The 11948-nt window shown below is 41.9% G+C and overlaps 2 protein-coding genes across 2 annotated transcripts; one reads left to right on the top strand and one right to left on the bottom strand.

Moving 5' to 3' along the window:
* The first annotated feature begins 1716 nt into the window (after nucleotides 1-1716).
* On the top strand, nucleotides 1717-11039 carry ANKRD45 (ankyrin repeat domain 45). The gene is made up of 5 exons (XM_023753924.1): nucleotides 1717-2107; nucleotides 2522-2692; nucleotides 8487-8581; nucleotides 10625-10766; nucleotides 11008-11039. The coding sequence occupies exons 1-5, from the start codon at nucleotides 1717-1719 to the stop codon at nucleotides 11037-11039; spliced, it is 831 nt and encodes a 276-aa protein (XP_023609692.1).
* Nucleotides 5317-6808, bottom strand: TEX50 (testis expressed 50). The gene is made up of 2 exons (XM_014456022.2): nucleotides 6485-6808; nucleotides 5317-5574 (listed from the first exon to the last, which is right to left on the bottom strand). Exons 1-2 carry the CDS (start codon nucleotides 6806-6808, stop codon nucleotides 5317-5319), a joined length of 582 nt encoding a protein of 193 aa, XP_014311508.1.
* Nucleotides 11040-11948: the final 909 nt, after the last annotated feature.

Here is an 11948-nt window from a genome sequence, read left to right as displayed (position 1 = left end):
TGACCCAGTTGTCCTTTTCTGCTCCTTTTAAGACGCCTACTCTTCAGTCCTGAAGGGTCACCTCTTCTGGAAAGCCTTTCCCGGACCTGCCAACTCTGAGTCTACTTGAGATGTCCATTCTCTACTCTCAAACACCCTTTGCTAATCGCCATTCTGTCCCATATCTCGGTCATTGATGATTTACCGAGTCTTCCCCACTGGACGGTAAAGGCCAATGGGGCAAGGACCATGACCTATGTGGTTTCCTATTGTTAGTGTCTTAGCAGCCTCAAAAGAGTTCAAAGGAAAAGTCATGGGCTGTTCTCCACACTCGGTCAGCAAGGCAGAGCAGTGCTGTTCTCATTTCACAATCGCGTGTTGCCTGAGGCCACAGTTACCTCAAGGTTCCACAGCGGCAGATCCACTTCCACCTTCACTCAGTGGTTGTTGGTGAGTTTAATTCCTCTGGGCTGTTAGACTGAGGGCCTCGGTTCCTTACTGGCTCTTGGCTAGAGATTGCCCATGTCTCTCTTTCTTTTTAAAAAAAAAATATTTTATTGATTTTTTACAGAGAGGAAGGGAGAGGGATAGAGATTTAGAAACATTGATGAGAGAGAAACATCGATCAGCTGCCTCCTGCACACCCCCTGCTGGGGATGTACCCGCAACCAAAGTACATGCCCTTGTCTGTTGTAAGTGAATTATGGAAGTGACATCCCATCACATTAGAATAAAATCACTATATCCTGCCTTCTTTACGAGGAGAGAATTACACAAAGGTGTGAATACCAGGGTGCGGGGTGAGGGGCTTTGGGAGCCATGTCAGAGCTGCCTACCCCATGGAATATGACTGTAATTTAATCACTCTAACTACTATATACTATCTTGTGCAACTATGTCACAGTTTATGCTCCTGTTAATGGGCACTATTTTCCCCCCACCCAGGCTTTTTGCTCTATGAACAGTGATGCTACAAGCATTCTCACACATCTGCAGGGACCATGCCCCTCTTCTCTGTATCATTCCCAATTTAATATGTATTATGCCAGAGTGAGCACTGTGATGACTTCCATTTGGAATTAATCCTGTCCCTTGCAAATTTCCATAGCACTTCCTCTCATGTGATACTTACCATCTATCACCTTTTATTACACTTATTTTGCACAGGTCGCCTTTTTCCCTTAAAAAAAAACTAAGTTGTTTAGGGCAGGAAATAGTTGATTCTTCTTCATAATTTACATAATACCTACACAGCACTTAGGATATTAGTAAGCTTTCAGTAACCATTACTGAGAGACTGAATTCTGTCTAAACATCAGTGCCTAATTTAAGGTCTTCATAATCTGACTCCAATGATGCAACTATTTTTCACTTCTCCCCAGTATGACCCATGGTTAGGCAAGTGGGTTACTCTAACATCCTCCTTCAATCTTTCCCCAATGAGTCTAGCCCGCATTGCTCTCTACGGTTCCTATTGAATTTACGATGTATAGCACACGTTCAGCATTTTAGAATGTATCCAGGCAGTGCATCAACTGTATTGACTTCTGGTAGGTGCACAATAAACTTTGTTAGTTGAATGGATGAAATATTTTATAATTACTTTTAAGCCAGTTAAGAATTTTCATCCCATCTATATTGTCAGTGGACTGACTGAATCAATCAATCAACAAATACCAATTTGTCTGAGTAGATTTTTATTACTCTTTTTTTTTGTCTCAGGTATTTTTGGAGTTAATGGATCTAGAAGAACCCCAAGACTCAGAGAGTTCAGGAAAATCAGAACCTTTCTCACAGCAAGAAGAAGAAGAAGTTGAAGAAGGAGAAGAAGAAGAGGAGGAGGAGGAGGAGGAAGAAGAAGGGGAGGAGGAGGAAGAAGAGGAGGAGGAGGAAAAGACAGGCCTTCTTAATCCTCTCTTACAACCTGTTCTCACAGGGGATGTAGAAGGTTTGCAGAAGATTTTTGAGGATCCAGAGAACCCTCTCTATGACCAGGCTATACAGCTCCTCTTGGAAAAAGACATTGTTGGAAGAAATTTGTTGTATGCAGCTTGCATGGCTGGGCAGAGTGAAGTGATTAGAGTTTTGGCAAAATATGGTGCGGATCTGAATGACAACACAGCCAGAGGTATTTTCCCTTTTCTCTCACCAGTATTACTTATGACTACCTAAAGGTGGATAAATAGGATGTGCCTGCTTTATATTTTGCATATATAATGTATACACACATAGATAAGAATGTACATGTGTGTATACGCGCTGATACGGTACAGCACAGTAGTTAAGAACACAGACTTCACTATTTGCTGTGTGACTTGGGCAAGTTACCCAATCATTTTGTGTCTCTCTTTTTTTCATCTGCAAAATGGGGCTAATATTGTATTTTCCTCATAGGGTGTAACAATCAAATAAGATAATTATAAATATCACAGTCCTTGGTACATAGTAAGTTGTAAACAGTAACTGCTCAATAATATTATTGCAATGACGATCTTGAAGAGTGTAGTCCGTTTGGCCTGACCGTCTTCATGCTGTTTGTCAGGTTATACACCCTTACACTGTGCTGCCGCCTGGGGTCGTCTGGAAACATTGAAAGTGCTTGTGGTGGAACTGGATGTTGATATAGAAGCTCTGAACTTCCGGCAAGAGCTAGCTCGAGACGTGGCTGCTCGGTATTCCCAGACCGAGTGCGTTGAATTCCTGGACTGGGCAGGTAAGGACACCCACAAGGTATCAGTAAGCTGACTGGTTCATTTGTATGTATGCTGTGCTTCCATCAAAGGTCAAAAAGCCATACTAATATTTTGTATATGTCATTTCCACAGCCCTGTAGAATATGGCTTAGAGATTTGCATGCATACAAACATCGGTTAAAAAATTAGTAAATATCAAGTTCATGGCATTCATTTTATGTAGTAATTTGCACTCATGCTTTTAGCAAGCATTTAATAAATGCTCACTGAGCATTGTTGTGGGTACAATTGGTTGTTCCTGCCCTGTGGACATTTGTTGGGGGTGGGTGATAAACGGTAGGTACATATCAGTAATAAGATCAGCGAGACTATGATGAAGGGTTAAAATCAGCAGAGCAGATCATCATACCTGCTTTGAAGTGGACAGAGGTCATGAAGTCAGAGCATGTTGGAGTTGAGCTGGGCCTTGAAGAATGGGTGGGATTTGAAAATACAATAGAAGGAAACGGGCATGAGCTAACTCTAAGAGCTGGGAGTGAAAGTGGCCTGTTTGAAGGACAGTGACAAGATTGCTTTACTGGAACGCAAGTCCTAGTTTGCACAGGTAAGCTGCAGAGTAATAAAAGCGTAAGTACATGGGCTCTTGCCTCAGATTGCTTGAGTTTACATAGTGGTATCTCCACTTGAAACCTATGTGACCTTGGACACCCCCCACCCTCCTCAAAAAAACAAACACAACAACACTCCACCCATTTTTGAAGAATGACCCACAGCACTTAAGAAACACAATCCAGGGACAGATTTTGCTGTTACTTTTCTGAAAAGAAACAGTTTGAGGCTTATGGGTACGGAGTTTTATTGTTTCCTGTCCCTAATATCCATCTGTTTTGTTTGGGTCCTTACATTCTCAGGGGAATGATACCTAACATTTCCTAGTGATGAAGATAAAAAAGGTGCTAATACTATCAACTCTTATTCTGTTTCCAGACCAGTGACAGAATTGTAAGGATTGTGGCTTCAAGTGCACGTAGCTCTGGAATGTCAGAGACACAAACTATTCAACATTTCATGTTTGTTTAATTCAGACTTCCAAGTGTATAAGCCACTTCCATTCCCTGTTCTAGCGATTAGAGTAGGAGGCATCTGGAGAGGTTTAAGGGGTTGAGGACTCCCTACCCCAGAGAGTCCTCTCCATACTGCTAAAATTCCACTGTTAGAAATTTCTTTGGGTTTTCAAGGTTTGGACACTTTTTAAGTGTTCAAGAGTCCTCCTTAAAAGAAAAATATATCAGCTTTCTCTGAGCGGGAATTAGTTGATAGTTCAGAACTCCAAAGGCATGGAACAAACATCTGTGGAAATGTGGGTAGGGTTGTGCTAAGGAAGCATGGAAAGAAGGAAGAGAGTCTGGAAAGTAGAACCATAAATAAACTTTAAAAGATATTTTTATTGATTTCAGAGAGGAAGGGAAAGGGAGAGAGAGATAAAAACATTAATGATGAGAGAGAGACATTGATCAGATGCTTCTTGCATGCGCTACACTGGGGATCAAGTCCACAACCTAGGCATATGCTCTGACCGGGAATTGAACAGTGACCTCCTGATTCACAGGTCGAGGCTCAACTACTGAGCCATGCGCTGGGCTATAAATTAACTTTTAATCCACAATAACCTAAGATGGACACTATTGCTTTCTATTACTTTGTAAAGACTATTTCTATTTCAAGGATTATTTTTTTTCTAAATATATATTTTATTGATTTCAGAGAGGAAGGGAGAGGCTGAGAGAGCTAGAAACATCATTGATGAGAGAGAATCATTGATTGGCTGCCTCCTGCACGCCCCCTACTGAGGATTGAGCCTGTAACCTGGGCATGTGCCCTTGACTGGAATTGAACCCGGGACCCTTCAGTCCCCAGGCTGACGCTCTATCCACTGAGCCAAATCAGCTAGGGCCAAGGATTGTTTTTTAAATGTTATTGTAGACAATATTACAGATGTCCTCCCTACTCCCCCCTCCTTAAGTCCCCTCTACCCAGCCTTAGATCTTGCATATATTTCTGGGATTTTTCATGTTTTTAATCAAACTTTCTGTCCTGGTCTCAGATCAGTCTCCCAGTATTTGTTGGAAGATAAGGTAACCATATTGTTAAAAAATTGAGATAGCCGAGCAACAAAACTCAGAAATTTAAAAAAAGTGTTGATACTCAATTCATCATTTATTATACTAAAAATGGAAAAAATAATATTAAAAAAATTAATCTGTTACTTGATACTTGCATACTATTCTAGCAAAGGGCATCTGAGATGAGAAATTAAGTTTTGTGGCCATAACATTTGCTCAGGAAAGCAAGAAAAGTCACAAATATTATTTAAATTGGAGATTTGTTAAAACACTAAAGATTCTAATTTAAAGATCGATTAATGATTTGTAATGTGATGCATTAAAAAGAACAAAATACTTAAATCTGCAGTAGTGACTGTGGGCCATCTTTTCCCCAGTACGTTAGAAAGTACGGGATGCCTTTTCAGCTGAATAGAAATATCTTTAACTTGGACTTCTTTGCAAAATTTCGGTAAAGAATGTGGCAAAAAAAATGAGAAAGGCTCACGGAGAACCATTTTGAACCTTATACGAGTTCTCTTCTAGGCGCTTTGCGTGGTCTCCATTTTGGACAGAACCACATTCACATGTTTTTTGTGTTCTCTGGTTCCTCCTCGGTTCTTGTACTTGAGCTTTCCGTGCTTGAATTTCTTAGACGAAGGACGCTGGGCCTTCCGGTCCAGGTACTCACTCATCATGGATGTCGTGGCCAACAGTTTGAAGAGTAGTGTGTCTATGTCATTGATGGACTGGCTTTCCGGTTCATTACCAACTGTGTCTATGGAGGCTTGTTTTTTCAGCTAACAGGGGGAAAAGCGAATGAAATTATAGGTTGTTTTCTTGCTGTAGTTCAAATTAAATGTTCTGGATAGCTGTACTGAAACACCACACCTTACTGATTTATATGAAAGAAAGGTCATTACAGAAAACAGGTCTGAGGGCAGAAGAAATGCTCTTTTGTGTATGCCCCTGTGAAAGATGATAATAATCATTATCATCATCAACAAACATTTAAAAAGTGCTTTCTATGGTTAGAGCATTCTGCTGGGAGAAGCTATTTGAATATTAGCAAAATATTTCCCTTTACTAAACAGCTTCAAAGTATAATGCAATAACATCAGGGTCATTTTATAGCAATATGTTTATTGTAAAAGTCAATGAGCTTTTAAGATTGCCTCAAAATATGGAGTCATTGGCAAAGTGGGAAATTAGTTAAAGAGTGCCATTTCCCAGAAAGTTATCCAAACTTTAGACATTAGTTTACAGTCCATTTAAAAAATACATGCCAACTTTTACATACTTAGCCTTCTTAGATAGATCTGGAAGGAATCTAACAGATATCTTATTTCACATCCTTCATTTTATTGGTGAGGCAGCTGAGAAGGATCAAATGACTTACCTCTGGGCCCAGACAGGTAACTTCATTTCCTGTACATTCTACTCATTGTAGCTCATTACTTTCTTGATGCATTTTGTAACTTGAAAGGGAGGGATTGTACTAGGTTATTTTAAGGACCTTCTAATTTAATACTGATTTGTTGAGCACCTACTATATGCCAGACACTGTGCTAGATGCTGGGGGTGAATGGTAGGGACTGCGGGAGATTGCAAAGAGGAAAAAGACGTCGTACTTTCCTTCAAAGCAGCTGGTAATCTTCTCTTTTAAACTCTGATATCCTATGACTACTACTATTTGCATCACTAACTTACCTCTTTCTTGTGTTTCTTCCACTTCATCCACAGGTAATGCACAGATAAAGCAAGCAGGATTAGAGAGATAGCTTGTCCTAAAATACATATGAGATATACAAGACTCGCAATGACATCCATATTAATAAAATTGCACCATAGTTTGTCCATAGGATAAGGTAGACAGTGAGATGGAGAAGGTTCAACTTTTAGATAAAGCATTTCTTCAGGAAATATCTCCCATCCAACCTTAGCCCAGATAGTTCCATCACAAATGCAGGAATTTTCCTTCAATAAGCAGGCACACAACAGAAGAAACATCAGGGGTAGTTCTTGAATGGACATCTTTCTCAATTGGGATAAAAAAAAAAATCTGTGGCCAAAACTCTGGTCAGAGACAGAGTAGGGATGCCCTGAGTACTAGTTAATAAGAACACGGAAGGTAGTCTTTCTACTTGGGAAAATAAACACTGCTGATCATTGTGACATCATCAGTCAGTGATTCATGGACAGAGTCAGTGACATCATAACCACGTTGGAACTAAAAGGTGTTACTTAGCCAGTTACCTGGGGATACTTTTTCTTGCTTTACACTAGAATTATTTAAGTTACTTCAATTTTATGAAAAATGAAGACTTTACTAATGTCTTGCTAGCTAATTAATTAAAACTATAATCATATTAATGGAGTTTCATGGAAACAATTTACCTATATCCCTTCCAACCCTTCTCAAGTATGGCTGTTTTATATCTGCTTAAAAAATATCTGTAGCTATGCCATTTTACACAACCTACAATCGCTTCTGTTTTTCACTCGGAAATATTCTTCCTTTCAAATTAAGCAAAAAAAGTACCTATACCTTTTAACCTATGCCCATTAGGTAGTGGGTGAGGGGTGGGGAATTTGGCATGGCAGAACGCTTAGCTGAATTAGAAGTGAATGTGGACATTTAGCTGAAGGGATTTCGAAGCCAAGTGTTGAAGACAGGACCTGGTTTCTTTCTGTTGCTCCTAGTAAAATGTGAGAGGGGTAAGATACATTGAGGAGAGAACCTGCTATGGAAAGGAAAACAAGACTTGATGTTTTGGGAACTTCTCAGCCTAGAGGGATCGCAAAACTGCTAACACGAGGAGATTCACTGTCAGGAAGGTGTGCTCTGGAGGGAAAGCCAGGGGTGTGGCCACCCTGTGTTTTGCTGGTGCTGAGAGCTCACGCTTACGGTCCCCGCAGCCCTCTCAGCAGAAGTCAGGCCAGAAAGGAGATTGTCCAGGAGGACCCGTGGCGGAGCCTCTAGTCTAATGGAATGACTCTGTGACATGCAGGGAGACTCAGGGATTTTGTGGATGTTATACCAGCAGACACACTGCCAGTTTGGACAAAGGGATGAAGAAAGAACAAAATGGAAAAAGGCTGCCAGGCCCCCCAAAGTCTACACGCCAGAACTGACCGATGAAACTATTTAGCTGCAAAAGCGTGCTACGGGTCATGAAGAGGGAAGGATGGCTCTGCTGGAGCTGCAGGCCGAGGGGGGAGCCTTGCTCTGCAGAGGGTTATTCCCAGGCCTTGACGCATAAGAGTTTGCCACGTGGGATTTTGAAATTACTAGGGACGAGTGACTCCTTTTTTTCTTCTATTTTCTCCCAAAGGGGTCGCGACCCACAGGTTGAGAACCGCTGGTCTAGATGCTTTAGATGATGAGATTTGAGATGTGTGAGCTGATGATATTTTCAATGAACATTAGGACCTTAATTGATGCTGTAATGGGTTGAGACTTTTGGATGCGGGGATGGGGTAAATGTAATTTGCATGTGGAATAGCTGTGACTTTTGGAAGGCCAGAGGGCCCCAAATGCTGTGCTGGTTGAGTTGTTATCTTTCTTGAAATTCAATAAAAACAAACAAACAAAAATCTCCTCCACACAGTCCCTCTCAAGCTCTGGGTATGTAACAGTCCATTACAAACAGTTGAGCACATTTTTTGGTCTTTGTCTTATTTGTGTACATCTTTCTGCCTATTCTTTCAGCTGCAAGGCTGGCTCTGAAAAGATACATCGCAAAGGTCTCTGCCACTCTTACAGAATCAGAAAAGGGACCAGGGAGACTCTTCAAAGAAGACAAGGTACTACATTGTGATCATTGCTTGTTCTGAAGTCTGAGATTTTTGCCTTGTAGCTTTAATTTTATGCTAAAGTTCCAGAGGTAGGTGGCGGTCCTTACTGCTCTCTTCTTCCATTTTCCTTCCCTCCTCCCCTTCTTTCCTTTCTTTCTTAATGACTGATAAGAGATGAACTAATACAAAGTAATGAAAGGCAGTGCCCTCGGCAGTCCCGGATCTGTCTCTTGCTTCAAAAGTGTTTGGACAGAACAGACCCAGGGACGCCCCTTCTCGCAGCCTCCGGCCACCCTCCGGCCACCCTCCTGCGTCTTATCCAGTCACCACCTTCAGCACCACCTCCGGGACCAGCCAACACACCGGCTTCTTTTCTACCTTAACCCCTTATCGCGGAACAACCATGAGCTCCCAGATCTGTCAGAATTATTCCACCGACTGGAGGCTGAGGTCAACCGCCTGGCCCCCCTGCCTCTGCGGGCCGCCCACACCTACCTCTCCCTGGGCTTCTATGTCCATTGATGATGTGGCTCTCCAGGGCGTGGGCCGCTTCTTCCCTGAGATGGCGGAGAAGCTCGAGGGCTCTGAGCGTCTCTTAAAGTTGCAAACACAGCGTTGTGGCCGCACTCTCCCCCAGGACGCGCTGAGGCCTCCCCAGATGAGTGGGCAGAACTCCGGGCGCCGTGAAGACCGCCCTGGCCTCGGGGAGGAGCCTGACCAGGCCCTGTGGACCTGCGTGCCCTGGTTCTACCCGTGCAGGCCCTCAGCTCTGACTTCCTGCAGAGCCACTTCCGGGTGAGGAGGTGAAGCTCATCAAGAAGACGGGCCACACCTGGCTCCCTCCGCAGGCTGCGGCCCCAGGCTGGGCGGGGCCAGTGGCTCTAGGAAAGGCTCACCCTCCAGCACCACTAGGAGCCTGTGGAGCCCGGAGGCCCTTGAGGGGCCCCTCTGCCTCCCCTGGTGTCTGGCTTTTACCTGAGCCTCTCCCCGAAACTACTGGCCATTCTTTTAACCACCCTGAAGCCCTCTCCCATGCATTGGACCAAACGAAATAATAAAGCTTTTTAGAAAAAAAAAAACAGTAATGAAATCATATTAAAGAGTGACATAGAGATGTACTAAGTAAATATCTCACCCAACAACATGAATGAATCTTAGAACTGAGTGAAAAAAAATGTTCCAAAGACTACATAGATTTTTACAAAGCTCCAAAGCAAGCAATATCAAGCTATATTGTTAGGGATGCCAACATATGGGGTAAAACTATTTTAAAAGGAAAGTAAAGGTATAAGCCTCAGTGCTGGTGGATGCGGGGGCGGGGGGGGGGAGTGGATCAGGAGGGGCACAGAAGCAGGGTTAATAGTCCTGGTGGTGTCTGTCTGCATCTTCTATTGTTTGGAGAGGTCCACCGATACTCATTACTTTGCTTCAAACCAGATCTGCATCATGTGTTTTAGTGTATATGAACATATCCACTACATACGTTTATTAATGTGTCACAGTTTACATAATGGTATAAAAGATGCATAGCTATAAAGATAGCGTGCCATATTGGCTGCATACTGAGTGCTGCATGTGGACTAGTGTACTGCTTTGGATGCACACACACACACACACACACACACACACACACACACGATATACTCAGGGTGTCAGGAATGTGTTTTGGTTTTGTTTCCTGCATTTCTCTGCAGGATGTTCTGAGAACTTTCTTGTGACTTTCTGATGAAAAGAATGAGAGATTGCTAAAGCATAGAGGTCTCCAAGTCTGGGAACCTGATTAAGTTACACATTTCACTCGTGGTTTACAAAGCACTTTACAAGATCTCTTATGAAACCAACAAAGCATAGGCAAGATTAAGCTCACAGGCTAGAGTCATGAAGTAGCCACCACTTTTTCAGTTCTCAGTGGCCATGTATGTTACACATGTGGCTGTATTGGGCAATGCAGACACAGATGATCACAGAACGTTCTGGTAGGCAGTGCTGGTATAGAGAGATACAGAGTTTTATTTTTCAATAAATAAGTACATTTTCTGGGACTGTCTCTAGAATATCATCCTCACTGCATGCCGTATAAGAAGTGAGTGGTTGGAAACCCAATTGGAAGCTTCTTCGATCAATGAGATTTTTGAGCAGAAACAACAATTGGAAGATATTGTGACTCCTATCTTCACAAAAATGGCCACACCACGTAAGTTTGGGATAAAAAGTGATTTGAATGTCAGAAATATGGTGACAGAAGGAGACTTGACTGTGGGTCAACAAATGCAACGTATAGATGATGTATTACAGCATTGTACACTCAAAACCTATACAGTTTTATTAACGAGTGTCACCCCAATAAATTTAATAGAAATCTTAAAAACTGTCTTCGTTTGTGTTTTATATTGCAAACTGATTAAACGGACCTTTAAAAATCTGCTTCCTTTCAGGTCAAGTGAGAAGTCCCAAATCTGTAGCCTAAGCCTTGCTCAGAAAAGAAGCCAAAACCATGCCTTCTACTGAACAGACACGTTATAAAAAGCCACATTTTCTTCTAGCATTTGTAAAGTCACACCTATTCATGACAACTGAGGTTGAGAACATAGATGTGGGGTTTTATAAAAATGTTTAAGTGTGAAATGGGACCACCCCTGTTCTGTTTTACCCTCGTCAGCGTGCTCACATCCGGACTCTGACCTTGACTGCTCCCCTGGGTGCAAGCCCCTGTGAGCTCCACCTGCTCCTTCCAGAGAGCGCTTGGGTGTGAGTCACTCACACAAACCATAGGGAAGCTTTAAACGCTGGTTAGAGAATCTGATAACCTTCTGTGTAATGAGGCAGGAAGTTTCCGTTCAGTTAAAGAATTCTTTTAAGAGAAGACATAGTGGCTATTTCCAGAGGCAATTTTTTTCTCCCTCTCTCAAAAGGAAGTTATGGGATGTCTCCCTCTCTCAAAAGGAAGTTCTGGGATGTCATTCTGGAGCAAGGAACTATTAAAAGGAGTTTGGATCAGGACCCTCAGCTCATACAACTATTACTTTTTATGTTCAAATTAAGATTTACCTGTAAGGTGGGATATAGTTTCTTAATACACCTTCTTATTTGTCTTTAGCCCCATTCTGTCTTTGAATTAATAAGCACAAATCTGTTTAGTTTTATATTTAGATGTCTTCTATTCTGTAGGATTGGTAATGCAGCTATTATACCTGGATTCTACGTCAATTTACCTTCTGTTTTGTTTTACATTTTCTAGATTTTAAATATCATAGTTGGTTTCATATTAGTGATTTAGAATATTTGGAATTTTTTTTCCCCTAGTTTATCCGAAAGCCCCTGATCTACTACTCCATGACTTTCTGGAAAACTTTTACAATAGAAAATATTTTTTAAA

Source organism: Myotis lucifugus, unplaced genomic scaffold (assembly GCF_000147115.1).
Source record: "Myotis lucifugus unplaced genomic scaffold, Myoluc2.0 scaffold_54, whole genome shotgun sequence".
Lineage (NCBI taxonomy): Eukaryota > Metazoa > Chordata > Mammalia > Chiroptera > Vespertilionidae > Myotis > Myotis lucifugus.
This window is presented reverse-complemented; position numbering and strand designations above follow the sequence as displayed.